Source organism: Hypomesus nipponensis, chromosome 27, assembly GCF_054491055.1.
Source record: "Hypomesus nipponensis isolate SF chromosome 27, ASM5449105v1, whole genome shotgun sequence".
In the NCBI taxonomy this organism is placed as follows: Eukaryota; Metazoa; Chordata; class Actinopteri; order Osmeriformes; family Osmeridae; genus Hypomesus; species Hypomesus nipponensis.
In genome coordinates, this window is record NC_140387.1 from 3,154,037 (window position 1) to 3,173,382 (window position 19,346).

The following is a 19,346-nucleotide window of genomic DNA, read 5'->3' on the forward strand; positions in this document are numbered from 1 at the left end:
TTAAGAACAGTCTTCCCAGGTACGAAGCCGTATGTGGGCACAACTTCATTGGTGGACAATTCAAAACGCGAACTCTCCAAAACATGGAGAAGTCAAACACAAACTTAAAAAGGTCTCTTCATACCGTTTTTGTGTTGAGGATGCATTAAAACCAGTGAATCCATCTCCGTAAGTTAATTAATCAGAGGAAAAGAAGATAAAATAACATTACATTCAATACATGGGGATAAATAGAATAGCATCTTCAGTCGCCACAAAGGGTAAATCACAGCGCTCTGACTTGCTTCTCTTACCGGGCCTTCCCCCACAAGCACCTGTCAGCTTCTACCTGTCCTTGTCTGAAGGAGAGGACACGAGGAAAGGACACAAGGAAAGGACACAAGGAAAGGACACAAGGATGGGACACAAGGATGGGATGTGTCGTTTTCGTAGGACCCGAGGATAGGATGTGTCGTTTTCGTACGACAGGGCAAATAAGTGATTCAATAAGATTCATTCAGACAGTATTCACGATACTACGTGGGCCATTATATAGATAACACATTTTTGGTCAACAAACGACTTCGGTATCAAAACGCCGTAGGGTGATTATTTGGAAAATCATCACTGTTTCCATAAGAGCCATTTCAACCCACCATTTCCTGTAATACCGAGGATATCCCCTAAACACAAGTGATGAGATTCTAACCAAACTTAAGAATTGAATCTTTCAGCATGGACTCAATTCACATCATCATTTCACGTGCATGACTCAATATACTCCAAGAATTACACCCTAAAGTATTGATAAATGTGTATGTTATTTTAATAATATAACTTTTGCTATTCAACAAGTGTATTTTCCATGAAAGCACTGTATTTCTATATAAAAAATACCACTAATATATAAATAGTTCTGATATAATAACTTATTAAACAATTATTGTATTTAGTGAAATCTAAATCTTATCAATTCTGTATCAAGTATATTTGATCATGTCCATAACCATGAATTATCTGGTAACATCTGCACCATTCCATTTTATTACCAATATGCATCTTCCCCTTTCAAATACGTAAACAAATGTAATTATTCAATATTGATTGTGTCTATATAGGTGTATATATCAATATGTGTGAGTGTGTGTGTGTGTGTTGTGGAGCCTACATATATCCATGATTCATTCACAGCCTTTGAACAAAGAAATCAATAATAACACCTTTCAGCACATCTAGAATCCATTTTACACTTTGAGATGCAAAGTTAAGTGTTCTCTGAAACACAAAGAGAGGCTCAAAACTAGTATCTGGGTAGCGTTTGTTTGGGCAAACAAGACATCAGTGCTCTGTCTAATAAAAACCATCACCTCTACTGAACTTAACGGTCCACTTCAAAGCCAAACCGCCCATTCTGTAGTGGTGACTTTAGTAGTAACTGAACCTAAACTGGAATATGGCAATAATCTGTAATCAGTGAAATTACCGTAACTTCAAACTATTAAAAAGGTTTGGCTAATCTCAACACCAAACAAACAGATTTCTCAAAAAGGTAGTCAATTGAAAATGAAGAACTTCACAGTAGCTTAATGCATCAGTCATGCTATGCGATAAAATGAAAGAGTACAAAATATATCTATCTACACTAAATAAGATTGAACAGAAGACTCTTAAAACTATGTGTTACTTAGAAAACAGCCCCTTTTTCAAACACCCAGTGCTAAACGCGAGTGTCATTTTGTGTGTACTCTACATGTGTGTGTGTGTGTATGTGTGTGCATGTATGTGTGTGTGTGTGTGCTCAGGTCTTGCTACGTCGTTTGCCTTTGGATTTGGGTGGAGACTTCACGGCTTTGCTCTTCCTCCTCAGCGCTCTCTGATCTACTACAGGAGGCTCCTCCTCTTCCTCCTCCACCTCCTCCTCCTCCACCTCCTTCTCCTCCTCCTGGATTAAAGTGTTTTCCCCAGCATGGGCCTCATCCTCAGTTGTCACAGCCTCCTCCTCCTCCTCCTCCTCCTCCTCGTTGACCTCCGTGACCTCAGAGTCTCCGCCCTCAGCTGCCACTTGGCTCAGTCTCTTGGATTGGCGTTTAGCCGCCCGCCTGCCCCCCCTGCCTGTCCCCCTCGCTGCCCGAACATCCCCCGCATCATCCTCCCCCTCCTCGTCCTCCTCGTCCTCCGTGGTGATGGCCTCTCCTTCCGCCTCCACCTTCTCCTCCTGTTCTGCCACCTCCCCCCCATCTGCCCCCTCCACCTCCCCCTGTCGTCCCTCCTCCTCCCCCTCCTCCTCCTCCGGGGGCTGGTAGGACAGCTCTGCTACCCCGACGAGGAGCACTGCCTCCCCGCTAGAGGAGTCGGCTGGGCTGCTGTCCTCCTCTTCCTCCTCCATGGCAGGAGCCTCCTGGGGTGTTGCAGGCTCCTGAGAGGCTGGAGGTTCCTCCTCAGATTCTTCAGCCCCCTCCCCGGGTAGAGAAGCCCCTTCTGGGCCAGGGGGAGCTGTCAAGGGAGCCTCGATTGGTTCTCCTTCTGACAAGGGGGGTGATTCTGCCTCAGCTGTCGGTGACTCCACTGGAGCTGCATCAACAGTATCCTGAGGGGGACAATGGACACCATTATGAAATTCAGGGTATTCATATAAAAAGATTTTTTTTTTGTAAACTGCATGACAAAAAGTTTTGAAATAGTTTGAGTGAACACAAGCCTGCTCTTCCTCCGGGCGAAGGATTGTTGACTTTAAAATCGAGTATTTTTGTTTCGATCCTTTCACTCAACTTTGTTTGAGTCAATAACGTTTGAACATACCATATCCTTGGGCACTTCCTCTTCTTCTTTCTTTTCCTCCTCCTCCTCTTCCTCCTTCCCGCCCTCCATCTCCACATCCTCTTCTGCCGCACCGTTCTCCAAAGCACTCTCAGGCTCCCGACAATCTTCCACTTCCACTCCCTTCTTCCCCTCCTCCTGCTCCTCCTCCTCCTCCTCCTCCTCCTCCTCCTGCTCCTCCTCCATCAGGTCATCCGTCTGCTCACCGTTCACCTCCTCCACCCCCTGAAAAGACACATACACATGGACGTCAGGAAGGTCTGTTGTCATGGCGGTTCTGTTGTCATGGCGGTTCTGTCTCTATGGGGTCCCCAGATTGTCTCCTACCAGGGCTGGGCGCCCCAGGGCAGGGGCCTCCTGCTCCTCTGGGGCCTCCTGCTCCTCTAGGGGCTCTGGGGTCCCAGGGCCCTCAGCCTCCACAGGACCCGAGCACTCCTTCTCCTCCCCCTCTCCGTCCTCCTCTGTTGCCATGGCAGCGGCCTCTGTGTCGCTATCTTCGTCCTCCAACCTAAACAGATCAGTCAAAGCTTCAGGTTCATGACACATTGCGTGAAAGTTACCCGGTAAAAAAAAAGAAGCTGACTTTGCATTGCAAAGTTTAGCAATACAATCGTCCCCCCCCCCCCCCCACTGTCCCCCCCAACAACAACAAGGAAACGTAAAGTGCGAGCGGTTAGTTGGTTTGGTCTCAGGTTCTCTGACCTGCTCATCTTGGGCGGCTGCCTCTCATCCAGGTCGTCCGTCTGATCTCTGTCACGTTTCTGCCCCCCGCTGCTCCTCGTACGAGTTGACACCGGGGTCTCCTCCAAGTCTGGGAGGAGGGAGGGAGGGAGGGTGAAGGAAAGCACAACTGAATTCCAGGTGTGTGACTGGGCAGCACTCGTGTCAACCTGAGTCTTCAAGGCTGGTATTTACCTTCAACAAGCTTGAGAGGCTTATTCACCACTATGATATCCTCCTGCAATTACAAAACATGAATATTTCATGAACGCAATAGTAAACGCACATCAAATTGAGAATGAGAATGACAGAATGAGAGGAAAGAGACTAACATACAAAGAGAGAGAAAGAGAGAGGGAGAGACAGCAGGAGATAGACCCAAGAGAGAGACAGAAACAGACAGAACAGAAGAGAGTAAGACAGACAGACAGGCAGAGAGAGAGAGAGACAAGCAGACAGGCAGGCAAAGAGAGAGACAAGCAGACAGGCAGGCAGGCAGAGAGAGAGAGATAAGCAGACAGGCAGAGAGAGAGCCAGACAGACAGGCAGGCAAATAGAGAGACAAGCAGACAGGCAGAGAGACAGAGGGACCCCTACAGTGATGTCCAGACAGCTGAGGTGTGTGTCTCCGTCCTCCATCTTCTGGCTGTCCAGGTCTCCTGTCAGCGATGTTAAACCGTGGTCTCCATTGGCTGTAGCCAGGGGCTGTGAGACTGCGTAAAGAGTGACAGGACAACAAGCCAATCAGGAGACACGAAAGGAGTGACACGTTACAGTGGGACGTCTCCACCTACCAATCAGATGGATCCCTGTTCTGTTCTCCAAGCGCTCACACGTATCAATACACAAGCAAGCTCATGAATCAAATGTTTCCACTGAAATTGTATTCAGCGTGTCACTGAAGGTCAACATTAACAGCCAGCGCAGCACACGGCACATGGCTGAATTCCCTCCTCGCTCGGCGTCACTCGTGTTTCTGATCGTGGTACCTTTCAGTCTGAGGTTCCTCAGCTTGCCAGCCACGCTCTCTCTCTGGTAGGGCCCCCCAACCCCCTCCACCTCCCACAGCAGGTCCTCGTCAGCGGGGTATCGACTCAGGTACTTGCTGCACACTGGAGGGGGGAAGCAGTCGGTAAAACACAACCTCACCAACTCAGGTCACCCTTACATTTAGTCATTTTAGCAGACGCTCTTATCCAGAGCGACTTACAGTAAGTACAGGGACATTCCCCCCCCCGAAGCAAGTAGGGTGAAGTGCCTTGCCCAAGGACACAATGTTATTATGCACGGCTGGGAATCAAACCGGCAACCTTCCGAGTAAATGCCCTGATTCCCTAACCGCTCAGCCATCTGACCCCCACCCGTGGTCTTCCAGGGAGAAAAGCCAGCAGTTGTTTCTTAGTCACGTCTGAGTGTTTGTGCTGCAGTCTGAGACAGAAGGGGTACCTGCCTTTGTACATGGGGATGGACAGAGGGTATTTCAAGCCCAGCTGGTCCTCTTTAAAAGAGTCCACCAAGTCTTCCAGCATCTCCAGGCCATAGCCGTTTCCACGGTGACACTTCCTAATGAAGATGGAGTCCATGACAGGCAGCTGGTAGCACTGGGTCACAAAGTGATTGCACAAGCTGTCTGTAGAGAGAGGAAAACAGACGTTGGTAAACATTACATTTACATTTAGTCATTTAGCAGACGCTCTTATCCAGAGCGACTTACAGTAAGCACAGGGACATTCCTCCCGAGGAAAGTAGGGTGAAGTGCCTTGCCCAAGGACACAACGTCATTTGGCTCGGCCGGAAATTGTTCTGGCAACCTTCAGGTTACTAGCCCGATTCCCTCACCGTTCAGCCACCTGACTCCCTCCCTCCCTAAACATCACCAAACAACAATTCACAGAAGACCCAGAAGAGATGGGTGTTCCCAGATGGATCTTCCTAAACCAAAAACAACTAACCCCTACAACTACAGCACGATCCCTCCGCTCAAATAATTCAAACCGCCTCCATCTTCCCAGGACTAAAGTCAGCACCATGGGTGACCAGGCTTTCTGTTCCACCGCTCTACGGATCTGGAACGCCCTCCCCGACCCTCTGAGGGCACCTCAAACCACTGAGACTAAAAACATTTCTTTTTAGCAGATCTTATGAGTTTTAATTGTGAAATAGTATTTTATATTCATGTTCTACCTTGTTTGTTAATCTTAACTGGAGCACCTTGACATCTGTTTTCGGATAAAAGGTGCATTAGAAATAACATTTATTATTATTATTGTAACCAAACCTTTGGGTTTGACTGAGTAGAACCCCACTGCCTGTCCGTCCATCCACAGGATCTTGGCGAAGTCGCGCTGGCCGTGGCAGAGGAAGGGAATCTCAGGTCTCTCCATTTCGCTGACTCGGTACACGATACGGTTCAGGACATAGAGAACAATCCTCTCCACAACACTACTGACCTGGGACACACAAGACCACAGCGATCACACACACACACACACACACACACACACACACACAGACCGTAGGGGGGGGGGGGGGGTTGCTAAGGGTCATCCTCCTGGATACACATACTCAAACCAACCCAACAACCAAGGCACAAGTGTGAGCACGACTTCTTATTCAGATTCTTTTGTAGCTTCAGAAATTACGAACAATACAAACACACCCACGCGTCACTGACGACAAAGTTACACAACGACCGTGAGACGGGATATTGAGTTCATCTGACTTGAGTAGAGCGCGGCCGCCTCCCACAGGATATGAGCGGAGCCAGAGACTCTCCTGGACGTTAAGACAAGAGGCAGACAGCAGTGCCAGGCCCCCCCAGAGAGAGCAGGCTTGAACGAGGTCTCCTCCACCAGCCAGCCGCGCACCCCTGGCAGCCGCCCCAAGACACAGCTCAGAGCACTGTTCAACATCTCCCTCTCATGCCTTTCATTTGTGGAGCTTTGTTTCCAGAGAATGAAAGTGTGTGTGTGTGTGCGCGTGTTTGTGCGTCAGAATACAAAGGCAGCACTCACACACATATGCTCATGGCACATTGCCAGGGTTTGGAAAAGCCACTGGTTCTGATTAGCAGGAAACCACACACACACACACACACACACACACACACACACACACACAATCAAAGACAAACATGGGTAATGTGTTGATGTCTGTAGTACACACCAGTAGAAACTGTAGCTGTCGTAAAAAGCAGTTACGGGGATCAGGATTGTTTTAAAAGAACAGTAAATCTGAACGTCAGCAATTGACTTGTTGGCAGAGATAAAAAAACATTTTTGCCTCAGGTCTTTAAGTCGTCCAGGTACCGAGACTGTGAGAAACACAGCACAACCACAACCATTGAATACATTTTAAAGCCCCCAGAAGATGCCCCTAATGCCATTTCATATAGAAGATATAGGCACAGGAATGCACAGAATGTCCAGAATGCACAGAATGTCCAGAATGCACAGAATGTCCAGAATGCACAGAATGTCCAGAATGCACAGAATGCATAGAATGCATGAAACAGACAGGATGCCATTTCCATAGTGCTGCATTGTTCTTCAGCTGCTACGGCAACACGCTGGGACATGGAGACCCAGTCAGCTGCTTAGGGACTAGCCCACGACCCCCCCCCCCCCTCCCAGGACATTCTGGGAGTGTTTGGGTACCTTGAGAAGGCCGGTCCTGGAGGGGTCGGAGGTCGTGAGGATGTCCTCCACAGACCACCACTGACCAGCCAGGAGGAGGGCCACCGCTGACCGAGGGGAAGGAGAGAAAGAAAAAAAGAAAGACAAGGAGAAAGAAAAGGAGAAAATATATTTCGTATCAATCAGGAGTCAACAGATTTGAAGAGAGTTGCATGTCAGTCAGCTGAGCTGCCTGGTTACCTGTGAGCTGGTCTTCTGGGGCAAACAGGGCAAGAACTTTGTGCTTCAGGTCTCCTCCGTAGATCGGAACAAAGCCCACATTGGACAAAGTTATCCTGATCTGAGAGATTTACACCATGAGACAGAAGGAACATATGTTTCTGTGTCTTTTTTTGTGTCTGACAAAGAGAATTAAGTGTGTGTGTGTGGCTAACAGAACGACACAGATAAAGACTATGTGTGTGTGTGTATGTGTGTGTGCGCGCCCAGACCTTTCTGTGGTTGTTGAGGGTGAAGCTTTGGGCCTTGTCGAGGCTGACGTATCTGAGGTCGGTCATGTAGGCCTGCGCCTCCTGCTCCAGGGCCTCGTGGCTCACGGAGCCCAACACGTCCACAGGGAAGTCCATCCCTGGGGGGCAGGTCACAGCGTCACACACCCTGGAGCACCACCGATTCATCCAGCCCTCGCTCAGTTCATTACGATTCATAGCATAGTCCAGCAGAAATCAGTCAGTCAATCAGTTAATCTATTGTTCTATCTATCTAACGTTCCATCTATCTAACGTTCCATCTATCTGATGTATCTATCTGATGTTCTATCTACAAGTTGAAAATGACAGAAATAATCACAACACAACCGCGAGCTACTGTAGCCTCCGCCCTAACTCGCCACCAACCCAACAGGCTTGGTGGCGATGGAACTCTCTCTAGGCTAAGAGGGGTAAAGGTCAACCAGGAAGCACTCGGGTGTGAAAACCTGTGGGTCAAGCTACAGGTCACATGTCACAGGCCACGCCGACTGTATATATATTTTCTGACTTGAGCTTAAAAGACGCAACAAGGTCAAAGGTCGCACATGGAACTGAGCTATTACTGCACTAAATGTAGTTTTACTTTTGACTCGTGAATCTGCTAGCCACTGTAAGTGCTGTAATGTTGTTAAGCTGTCGCCTGCAAAGCCTGTGAGGGTACTGTATGAAAGAGGCGGAGCGCTCTGATGAAGGGTGTGCGTGACACGTGCAGATGGCAATGGCACATACACCCCTGCATGGAACGCTTCACCTCCCCCGTGAATAATGACAGACCCCTTTGCAGGTCTGTGCTATAGTCAACCTCTGATCTTCTTCTCCCTCTGAACGGCACCGGGGAAATTCAGCCCATATATCTAGTCTGAGACATGGAAATCACAGAGCGTCGGAGAGAGAGAAAGAGAGGCAATAAGAGAGACAGAGAGACAGAGAGAGAGAGACAGAGAGAGACAGAGAGAGACAGAGAGAGAGAGAGAGAGAGAGAGAGAGACAGAGAGAGACAGAGACAGAGAGAGACAGAGAGAGAGAGAGACAGAGAGAGACAGAGAGAGACAGAGACAGAGAGAGAGAGACTGACAGGCAGAAAATAAGATCTACAACACTAAAAGGAGGGTCCCGTGTGTTCCATAGCCATCTAAAGCTACAGGTAAAAGGTTTTACATTCCTTGAGAGGGAAGAACAAAAATGTTCTTGCCATTGCGCAACTTCACTTCCACTTGAATAGTACTTTCCAACATGACTTCTGAGAAATATCCTCCCCCCTCTGCATAGCTCCAATACCACCCCCCCCCCGCCCCCCCCCCCCCCCCGCCCTCTACCAGGCTGGAAGGATTCGGTTCCAACTGGTTCCTACTGCACTTTCGTGGGGTTGGCACGTGTCACTGCTACCGACTTGAGGGGCCCTTGAGAACAGCAACAACATCTGGAGTAAACAACACTGGGAGGGGGGGGGGGGGGGTCACTATCATTCAATCCTGCACCCCCCTACCTCCACCCACCTCTACCCTCCCAGAAGGCAGCCTATGCAAACACACCTAGCTCTATCCTCGCTGAGAGAGCAGGGGACCAGGAGGGGCGTGGTACTGTGACTACTCCGAATTCCTGATTTAAGTAAGGTACAAACAAGTTGAGTAGGTTTTACTGACCGATCCATGTCTAACTGCTAAACTGGGTGTTTATTTCACTCATCAAATGGTGGACACTGTGTTGGATTGTGTGTGTAATGTACAGGTACATCTATAAGTGTATGCACTTGCTATGCATCTGACTTGATATAAATATCAGCGTAGTTTGAATAATATTAAGTTCCAGAGCAAAACATTCTGCTCAAGAGAGATTCTACTGGACAACACAACCGAAGCAAAGGGATCAGATCCATCCACTAAAGGTTGTGTAGCATCTGAGCCAAATGACGGTGTGTCCTTGGGCAAGGCACTTCACCCTACTTGCCTCAGGGAGAATGTCCCTGTACTTACTGCAAGTCGCTCTGGATAAACGCGTCTGCTACATGACATGTAAATGTTCGAATGAACCTTTAAGAATGAACCTTTAGGAATGAACCTTCAGGAATAAACCCTTAGGAATTAACCTTTAGGATGAACCTTTTCAGAATGAACCTTTATGAGTGAACCCTTTGGAATGAACCTTTAGGAAGCACAAGAAGCAGGAATCCCAGAAAAGGCCTCTCTCGTGCTGTGTGATGTCACAGAACAGATGTACGTCTATTGCACCAAACACACACACACACACACACACACACACACACACACACAAAGGGGCCCCTGTTACCGACCTTTCAGTGCTTTTGTGGATAGAAACCCCTCACATACACAAAAGCAAAATGGCAGGAGTCGATAAGCCGACTGCCGGGACACAAGCGTTCCAAGCTAGCTGCTGGACATGTTCTCGCATATCTCGACTGTTTCAACTGTCACCCTGATGACCAGAACACACACACTTTCTGCCTCGTTTAACGGCCCGTGTTTTTCAAAACATTGTTACAAAACGTGCACACACACACACCGCACACCACACACACACACACCACACACACACACACCACACACACACCACACACCGCACACACACACACCACACACACCACACACCACACACACCACACACACACACACCGCACACACACACACCGCACACACACACACCGCACACCGCACACACACCACACACTGAGGGTAAAGTATCCCTCATTTTGGATGGGGAGTCACATTCCTCCTTTAACCCCCACCGCTCCAGACCCCATTTCTCCCCCTATGCAGAGACCCCTCTTCCTGGCCAGGGAGAGACTCACGCCCATAAGCATATTAAACATATATACCAATGAATTCATCGAAATGTAATCTAACTTTGTTTTCTAAAACCTACAAAATCAACAGTTGGATCGAGTACAGTTAGATTGTGCGTGTGGAGGGAGGAAGTGGGAGAGACAGAGACAGAGAATATTAAAATATATCCTGACAGAGGGAAGCAGGTATGATTCCAACAGGCCTCTGCCTACCCTACCCTACCTACCCTTCGGTTTCCCCAGTGTGCCCCCGATCATGTCTCTTGCCCTCGTTCTCTCACACACACCCAAACACAACATCATGTCAGAGAGCATTAGCAGTGAGGCAGAAGATCAGGAACATTTAGGGCCAACTGCACTCCCCCGAACATCACTGCTAGACATATAGACATACAGTTGAAAACATTCTCCTCCAACAGCATTTAACTAGCTAGAGTTGGATCCCATAGTAGCCTACGTTTGTGGCAGTGCCGATTCCCACAGCCTTTTTGCAACTGAATAAACAGAATGTTGTTTTTTGTTTTTTTATATACAGCATTTTTTTTGTTGCGGCCCAAGAAGCTGGCGTGGTCTGTGACCTGTAGAAAGGTCCGGTCAGTGTAGAACTTTGTAGTTTTGACCCATCATGGAGGAAAGCAGATTCCTTACACCGTAGATGAGGAGATGGCTGGTTATTGCCATAGGTCATACAGACCCCAAGTAGTCTGAGAAGTGCATGTCATAAGTCAAATGTAAGAGTCCCTTTGAATGACAGTTGGGATGATTCTAGTTGGTTTACATTGGCTAGGCTTAAGATTCTCACGCAACTGTTAGGAAGTACATTCAACAACAGAAGAATTAAAATAAAGCGTGACAGTGGTGAACGACGTCAAGGTTTTTCAAATGGCAAAACAAAGCATAAAACGTTCCAGAATGTTCCATAACTAACAGACAGCCTTGAATACTATTCAAAGTCTTTGTAAGTCAAGATAAGGATGTGAACAAATAAAGAACTTCCGAAAAGATGGGGGCAGACGTATTTTTGAGAGAGAAAGACGACCTATAGCCGACGGACAATAGGCTACGATGGCATGCAAGGGCAGTCAATTTGATCAACAAATCTTGAACGGTGGAATAGTATCGAAGTAAATGAATTGAATATGTTCGCTGTACATTGTTTTTATTGGCAAATTGCAGTCCAGCTTTGGAACAACTTAGGAAAACTTTTGTACCTACGCAGGAATATTTCTGAGCTCTTATAATAGGGATATAAAGGGGCGGGGCAGTTCCATTAAAAGGTACGGGTTTCAGGCGAGCAAAAGTTAGTGTCAACTCCGGGTGAACTGTTTAACACAGAAACCAGTTGGCCATTTTTTGATTTGATCCACATATGATATGAAAACGGCTACGTTTCGTCATAACACCGATCTCACTCGATACAAAACATCTAATCCCCAGATCGCTTGATTCAAACACACAGGCCGAAGGGTGACAAACACGGGGCAATTAAAATAAACAACGCCTGTTTTCTATAGTTACTATTGTCACAACCTACACGTGCATGTCCAGCATAATGACGGGTTTATTAAGACATCGTTATTAGTTAAAACATAGTTCTGCCTTCAAAACGAGAGGGCCCGTGCACATTTCGACTCCTCCACCATTCTCACAACAACAATTTAAAACATCAGGATCAGTTAACAACGTACCTCTCTACAGTCACGGAGGCAGTCTTTCCTTTTTAAGCGAAACTCCGTTTAGTTAAATGAACCATACAAAACCGTGCAAGTGCCGTGGATAAGGGTACCGTAATATTAAATAGCTGTCTTCCCAGTCTGCGACACGACGCACGCTCCCTGTGACGATGAGCGCTCTATACGTTGCCCAATGGCTGCTGGGACAGCGAGAATTATGCTTAATCACGTTACAAAGGTTTCGTGGCAATCTGCACACTTTTTACTGTATGCTTGTTGTTTTTCATGGAAAATACAGTATCCTATATGATATAAATATTCCTAGAAATGTATATGGTGGCCTATTCATTTCGGTGGTATTTATAGTAGTTAAAACCGTTATGCTGCATAGGTCTAGCTTTAAAAATCACATTTTTTGTGCTAACGTTTGTGCTTAAAATAAATGTATATATAATATTTTCTGCGATAGGACGTTAATTCATCAGGTCACAGGTGTTGAAACAGGACGCTTGCCAGAGTTTGATGTAGTTTGTAATGAGCAGTGGGCCCACAGCTTTGTGGAGCTTCCATTATTGCTTATTTGAACAATTTACATTTTTGACACCTGTGTTTAGCCTGTAATTTACTTATAATTTCTTATTGATGAGAGTTATTACTGAAATGTTTCGTACAGACAAAGTAGGTTAAGTCAAAAGTCCTTCCCACGGATGGGCTAAATATAGCCTGAGAGTCCCTATAAGTTTATCCCAGCAGTAGGCTACGCAGTTCACATGGTCAGACCTAATCAAAACGGTTTAATTTAATGTCAATATGTGAAATACAATTTCAAAATCAGATTGCAATTTTCAGTTAAATATTATTACAAATATATTATAATTTAAAAGGTTTTCAAGTACATTTCAAGTCCATCACTTTAAATTGTTCTTAAATTTGTGCCGATACGAAAATAGCTCCTTACATTTAATTCAAAAATCGGTCAGTGATAGTCTGAACCTGTCTCTGGCACCTGTTTATGTAGAGGTGCAGTTCTTTCTTCATGCCAGCAGATGGCCCTCTTTTACAGTAATTGTTGAATAATTAACTCAGATAGCGCATTTATAAAGATGGGGGCGTCGGTAAATTATCATCGGTCACTTTATACAAGTATAGGTTATAGTCACATTTAAGTATTTAACAGTATAAACGTATTCTTTCTGATTATGTTTTTTATTTCTGTTGTGAATAAAATCAGGCAAATAAACCAAACAACAGTTTATGGATTTAATTAGATTTTTCTTTACACGATGTTACTTTAATCGGATAATAAAACAGGTCATGCGTATTGACACACACCAGTGTAGATATCACCTCCACTAAATCATGGATTAACTGCGCCCACATCCACGACTACTACCGCTCAAACAGCCACAACACACACGTTCGCTCACCATCTCTCTGAAATGAATAATTAACTGCAACCCTAATCTCTCGTGGCTGTCTCATCCAGGTGAGTATTCTGTTCTTCATTACTTAAACCGCTTACAGGGGCGAAGAGGATAGGCAGAGGCCCAAACTTAATAACACTCCGAATGTGATACCGAGGTGCTAACAAACACCCCTGTGTGTTAGCTGACAAGCTGAAGAGCGCTTGGCGGTTGGAGGGTTCGGGTGCCCAAGTCTGGGCCTGGGTCTCATCTGGATTTCATTGGCAGACCACAGGACACACATCACCTCCATGTCTAATTATACTACCTCATCAAGTACGGGATGCTAGAGGTTACAATCAGGTTTTGTATTTATTGGAGTCGAGTGCAACAACAACAAAAAAATGGTGGCACTCACAAGATAATAAAACATGTAGCCTACAGCATCTGTCGGTCTATGGAAACACATTTCCTGAGAGATGCAGCATACAAAGCAGACATTTGTAATAAGATGGGGATGTGAAAATGGAAAAGTTGGCCCAGTTAATACACAAATGTAGCAGCCTAAACTTTTGGAGGTTCGTTGCATTCAAACATTTTCAACCACACGCTACTTCCGTTCTACCTAACAGTTTCACACATGTAGGCCTGGGAGGACGTTTGCTGAATTGACAAAGTGTAGGGCGGGGGTTCAAACTAATTTTCACAGAGGGCCACATCAATACTGTGGTTGCCCTCAAGTGCCAGTTGTAGCTGCGATGTAACGTCAGTAACAATGTAAAAACAGTGTTTTAGTTGTAGCTTTCGTGAACATGCCTATTCTTCTGCAATTGCAGTCTGCCTTTTAATTATTGTACAATCTTCTCGTTTTTCTTGAAGGATACATTTAATAATGGCATTTAATAATGCCTATACCAATGGAATTATAGTTATTTGACTCTATGGGTTAAATCAGAGCATGAATGGTCAAAGTAAGGTTAAATGAATATACATTTAATAAGATTGCAAATAAATGAAATCAATTACAAGGCAAACATGTTACAAAATCAAGATTAACCCTTACCCATGTTACCATGATCATTGTAAATCGGATAGACAGCAAGATGTGAAGGAAGGAGAATGAGTACAAGGACAAGCCTGAGCTGAGGAGAACTTCTCAGGAGATCTCGAATCCACAGAACAATTCTTCGCAATTCCCTTTATACACAAGAACAACCAATCAGACCCAATCTTGACCCTTACTTATCAACATATGACTAGCAATGATACAGGAAGTCACACAGTGGGGTGTGAGAGCCATCAAGTTGAGACCCTGTCGAGCAACTTGCCATCATACAGCTACAGCATACTCACAAGCTGTTTCTGTGATTGTGTGTGTGCAGGTGTTAATGTATATGTTTGCTGTGCTATTACCATCTATGTAGATCAATAAAAGGCAAAGGTTGTATGCTATATTGGTGTTTCAGTGACAGTGTTTTCAAAGCTACACAAGCATGTATTTGCAGGGTAAATACACATAAGAATTCATGACGTGTTTTGTAAACGCTACATTTCACAGAATTTGCCATTGTGTTTGTTGAATGGGATATCAGAATCATCGGAGAACACATATTTAAACAATTTTGTATAGATAAGATTGAAAAGTCATATCTATAAATCATAGATATGGTCATAGGGCTAAAGGTCTATAAAGAACTGGTCGTCTCTATACAAAACCGGTTCTTACGCCGTGGGCATGTAAAGGGTCATCTCTGACAAACACCGCCCCCATTTCACAAGTTTACATGTAGTTTAATTATAGCCTTGACTTCCTTTTCCTCATTCTTAACTATCATAACATAATTTAGTTCCATGTTGGTATTTTCTTGAACTGTCACTAATGGAGATTTTAAAATGTTAGGGAGAACTGTTGACAGTAACAGATTTAACTTTTGTGACATGGGACAGTTTGATAATTAAACTGTTTTATCTCTCCACATTATAATATATATTCACGTCCTTCTTTGAGCACTGTGTGAACCCTGAATGACAGGTTGGATTCTGAGTCACAACTCCTCCCAAGTACCCCCTGACCTGCATGTTTTAGACGTTTCCCTGCTCCAACACACCTTATTCAAATGAATGGTTCGTGAATGGCTTTTGATAATGACCCATTCATTTTGAATAAGATGTGTTGGAGCAGGGAAACGTCTAAAACATGCAGGTGAGTGGGGCATAAGAACCAGAATTGAGAACCACTGCCATGAGGGAACATTGACAACATGGTCGGTTGAAATAACTACAACTACTTCATTACCGACTGTCAAGAACCAACGGCTTTTATGCACACCTGCTTTGAACTTTTATTTAATTTGCTGTTTACAATAGAATGAGAAGATAGCCAGAAACCAGACAGAGATCATATATCAGGTAATGTGGAAACTCCTGATATGCAGGTAAATCAAGTTTGTAACTTACTTGTTGACTTCCCTGCATTCTTCTGTGAATTTGCATTGCCACAAACAGACTATTTCCTGCTGTTTTTCTTTGTAGAAGATTGCGCTGTTACATAAAGGTCAGGCCTGGGAAGGGTTCGTAACTGCATCAGGTCTTACTTGGCCTTTATTCGAAATAGGAAGTTGTTTTAACTTAGACACAAAAAGTTTGTTAGTTAGTCACCAGATGTCTCTGTCTTTCTTGCAGTTTCTCTTCCAGGCACTGAATGAGAATAGGGTCCACCATAGGATCGACCTTATTGGCGAACCAGTGACCGTTTTCAAGTAGCCAGCGTATTTCCCCTGCCCCATAAATGCACACGCTGCGGACGTGGCTGCCAGTACAGTGGGGGTACAGAGACCCCTCTAGGTAATACCACTTCACCAGCCTCGTCTTGCTCATCAGGTCCGAAATGTCAGGCTGGGACCTGGGCACCTCACCCGGCACCCCTGGGACGCGTGTGAGAGTGGCCCAGAAGTGTTCGTCCGGGGAGAAGGTGTCCTCCGACCATTTGAGAAAGTCCTTGGCGTGCGGCGAGTGGATGACGTAAATGACGAACTCCCGCGAGAGCGTGAAGTAAGCGCTGCCGACGAACATTTCCATGTCGTGCGGCGGCGGATCTTTGGCTACGTCCGTTTGAACGGGAATCTTGTGGTACTCAAAGTTAGCGTCTACCAGCTTGTACTGGAAAGCGTACCTCTGGGTCTTGTAAAAAGGGGGGCGGGTCGTTTCCAGCATGTTGGAGCCTCGCAGGGCCCTCAGCTCTGACACCAGCTCGCCGTTGGTCCTGAGAGGGAAGTCCTGCCCACACAGGTTGATGACGTACCTCCACTTGACCTCTGACCCCAGCAGGTCAAACAGGCAGTTCAGGTCGGCCTTCAGCCGAGTGATGCTGGCATAGATGACGTTCTCCAGCTTGGAGGCGATAAAGACGTTGGGCAGGCATTGAGCCAGGCCCTCCATCGCAGACTTGAACTCCGCTGAGGACTTCTGGTCGTAGTGGATACAGTAGAGGTTGTTAGGGGAGTACACAGATCTGAGGATTCTCTCCACCATCCAGGCAGACTTGTGCACCACCATGGAATACGCCAATGGGAAGTGCCTTTCCTCCTCCGACACCGGGATGGTACCATATCCCCTGGACTTGAGGTAGCGTGGACAGTTGGAGGTGAGGTTGACCAGAGTGGCATCCTTCTCCTCCACGGCATTCTTCCTGATGACCAGAGACTTGCCCACTTCCACGGGGTCAAGATCGTAGATGGCGGAGCAATCTATGTCATATTTGTGGTATGTCTGGATGTCGTCAACTGTTGCAGTGAGTTCAAAAGGTTCTTTAGAAAATCTGACAGAAACCATTAGACACACCAACAGCAAGGCACACACAGCCAGAATCCATCCAGAAGAAAACACAGCCTTTCTGCGAAGTCTTTTCAAAAAGGTGCATCTCATTCTGAAAGAAAAAATCGATTTTTTTTTAGCTTGTTCACATTCTTTAGAGAACTAGATTTCCTTGCTTGTTAACTGCTTTCGCTGTCAAAAATAATCACCTTACTCTCCAAGCAGGAGTCTTGTCATTCAGGTTTGTCAAATCCGTTTTCTAAAGTTAATGTAAAGATGCGGGTAACTAGAAATACATTTAAAAGAAAATTATGTCATATCAGTGACCAAGGTGTCACATTTAATATATATGGGCTTCACGATGTTGGGGCCACAGCAAATTTACTGAATTGAAAAGTTTGAAATGAATTGTTATTTATAGCCTAACTTTTTAAACATTACAATAATCATTAAATAATCCGTTTGAAATTAAACAACTTGTTCGATAAAAAATGTCTGCAAAAAAAAAAATATATGTAAAATTGTAAAACATTTGTAGACGTTTACCAATCACTATACATAATCTAAAAAGCTCGGTTTCTCTTCATTTTACGCATTTAACTTGCAACTTACATTTTTTTATGTGCAGGGTCTAGGAGTTTCTGTTTCTTTCATTGTCAAAAATCTTTGGATGACGAACGCATCTTCCGCCGTATCATTGGCAAGAAAGTTGCCCCTCTCCCAGTAGGTGTGAAAGTTGTCACTCTACGCACGACTGATGAAAAGTAACCACTTCCGTGGCGCACGAAGCATTTGAAGGGAGGAGTGGCCGTTTAAGGGAGGAACTTCGTGACGCGGTTTAGTTTAAGCTTAAACCCAACATTTGTTAGGATCGTAATTTTTTTTCTTTTTAAATAATCTAAACCGATCTTTTTCAGAGAACTTTGGAATATTGGATTTACTACATTTTACATGTATTCATTAAGCAGACGACTTTATCCAAAGCGACTTCCAAGAGAGCTTTACAAAAGTGCATAGGTCACTGATCCTAACGACGATGTCCCCAAACATTGCGGGTAGCCAAAACAGCATACATTGTGATAAAACAAATAAGTGCCAATGGGAAGAACCGCATGTAGTTAATCAAGTTACAATTAAACAACATGAACCTCAAAAAGTGCAAGAGTGTACCTGTAGAAAAGTCCAGAATATATTTCCCCACCAAGACATTTGTATACAATAAATGCACTCCTCCCTTATCTGCAAGTCATTCTGACGGGAATAATTTAGAGGAACGTTTGTGAGAAAAAAACACGACTGCGCGTGCGTGTGTGCGTGAGAGATGAGAAAGAGAGAATATATCTGTATCTGACGGATGTTTGCTTAACAATCGTAATTATTTAGGCTACTGTTCTACAAAAGTGTACATATGTGCATTATGGCATGCGCACTGCGTTTTTTCCACTGACTACCATGGGAATTGGTGGCTAATTATTCGTTCACACTACCTCTACAACCACCTGCGCCTCTCTGGATCTTAGAGGTATTCATCCAATAGAGCCCTACATGTGTGAGGGGCCGTTCACTCTGAGTTTCATCAGTTTTTGTCTAACAGTCTGAACTATTTCCTAAACGGCCCCTTATTTAGCCTATATGTGTTAGTCTAATTACATACCTGTTTGACGGAAGGCATTTCAATCAATAGCCGACAGCTATTTATATATATATTTTTCAAACGTTCAAAAGGCTTTTCTTCTAACGTCCATCAGCCTCCTTGTAAGAAAGAAAAAGCACTGGTCTATGTAATGTTTACAGTTCAATGTATTGAGCTGTTATCAGTAAGGTACAACGCCCGTTGACTACCAAATATTGAGACAGCGAAGCTGATAGGTATTTCACAACATGGAAGTAGGCCTGTTTAATTTGTTTCCTTGAGGACTGCATTTGAAATATAGCCAACTCCCAAATGACGTGTAAACATTGTAAAGCAATATAAA

At 45.1% G+C, this 19,346-nt stretch overlaps 2 protein-coding genes across 3 annotated transcripts; both read right to left on the bottom strand.

Moving 5' to 3' along the window:
- Positions 1 to 317: 317 nt before the first annotated feature.
- On the bottom strand, positions 318 to 12,328 carry fam169ab (family with sequence similarity 169 member Ab). The gene is made up of 14 exons (XM_084694262.1): positions 12,170 to 12,328; positions 7,643 to 7,779; positions 7,392 to 7,491; positions 7,173 to 7,258; positions 5,795 to 5,966; positions 4,967 to 5,146; positions 4,506 to 4,628; positions 4,114 to 4,229; positions 3,712 to 3,754; positions 3,499 to 3,607; positions 3,124 to 3,304; positions 2,779 to 3,021; positions 1,907 to 2,566; positions 318 to 338 (listed from the first exon to the last, which is right to left on the bottom strand). The coding sequence occupies exons 2-14, from the start codon at positions 7,775 to 7,777 to the stop codon at positions 318 to 320; spliced, it is 2,169 nt and encodes a 722-aa protein (XP_084550388.1). The 5' UTR covers positions 7,778 to 7,779; positions 12,170 to 12,328.
- Positions 12,329 to 13,439: 1,111 nt separating this feature from the next.
- LOC146220427 (beta-1,3-galactosyl-O-glycosyl-glycoprotein beta-1,6-N-acetylglucosaminyltransferase 4-like) lies at positions 13,440 to 18,121 on the bottom strand. Of its 2 annotated transcripts, XM_084693236.1 has the most exons (3): positions 17,983 to 18,109; positions 17,580 to 17,656; positions 13,440 to 17,482 (listed from the first exon to the last, which is right to left on the bottom strand). In XM_084693236.1, the coding sequence occupies exon 3, from the start codon at positions 17,479 to 17,481 to the stop codon at positions 16,204 to 16,206; it is 1,278 nt and encodes a 425-aa protein (XP_084549362.1). In that variant the 5' UTR covers position 17,482; positions 17,580 to 17,656; positions 17,983 to 18,109; the 3' UTR covers positions 13,440 to 16,203. The 2 variants fall into 2 exon arrangements, with proteins under 2 accessions (XP_084549362.1, XP_084549363.1); XM_084693237.1 differs by lacking the exon at positions 17,580 to 17,656 and having other exon boundaries at positions 17,983 to 18,121.
- Positions 18,122 to 19,346: the final 1,225 nt, after the last annotated feature.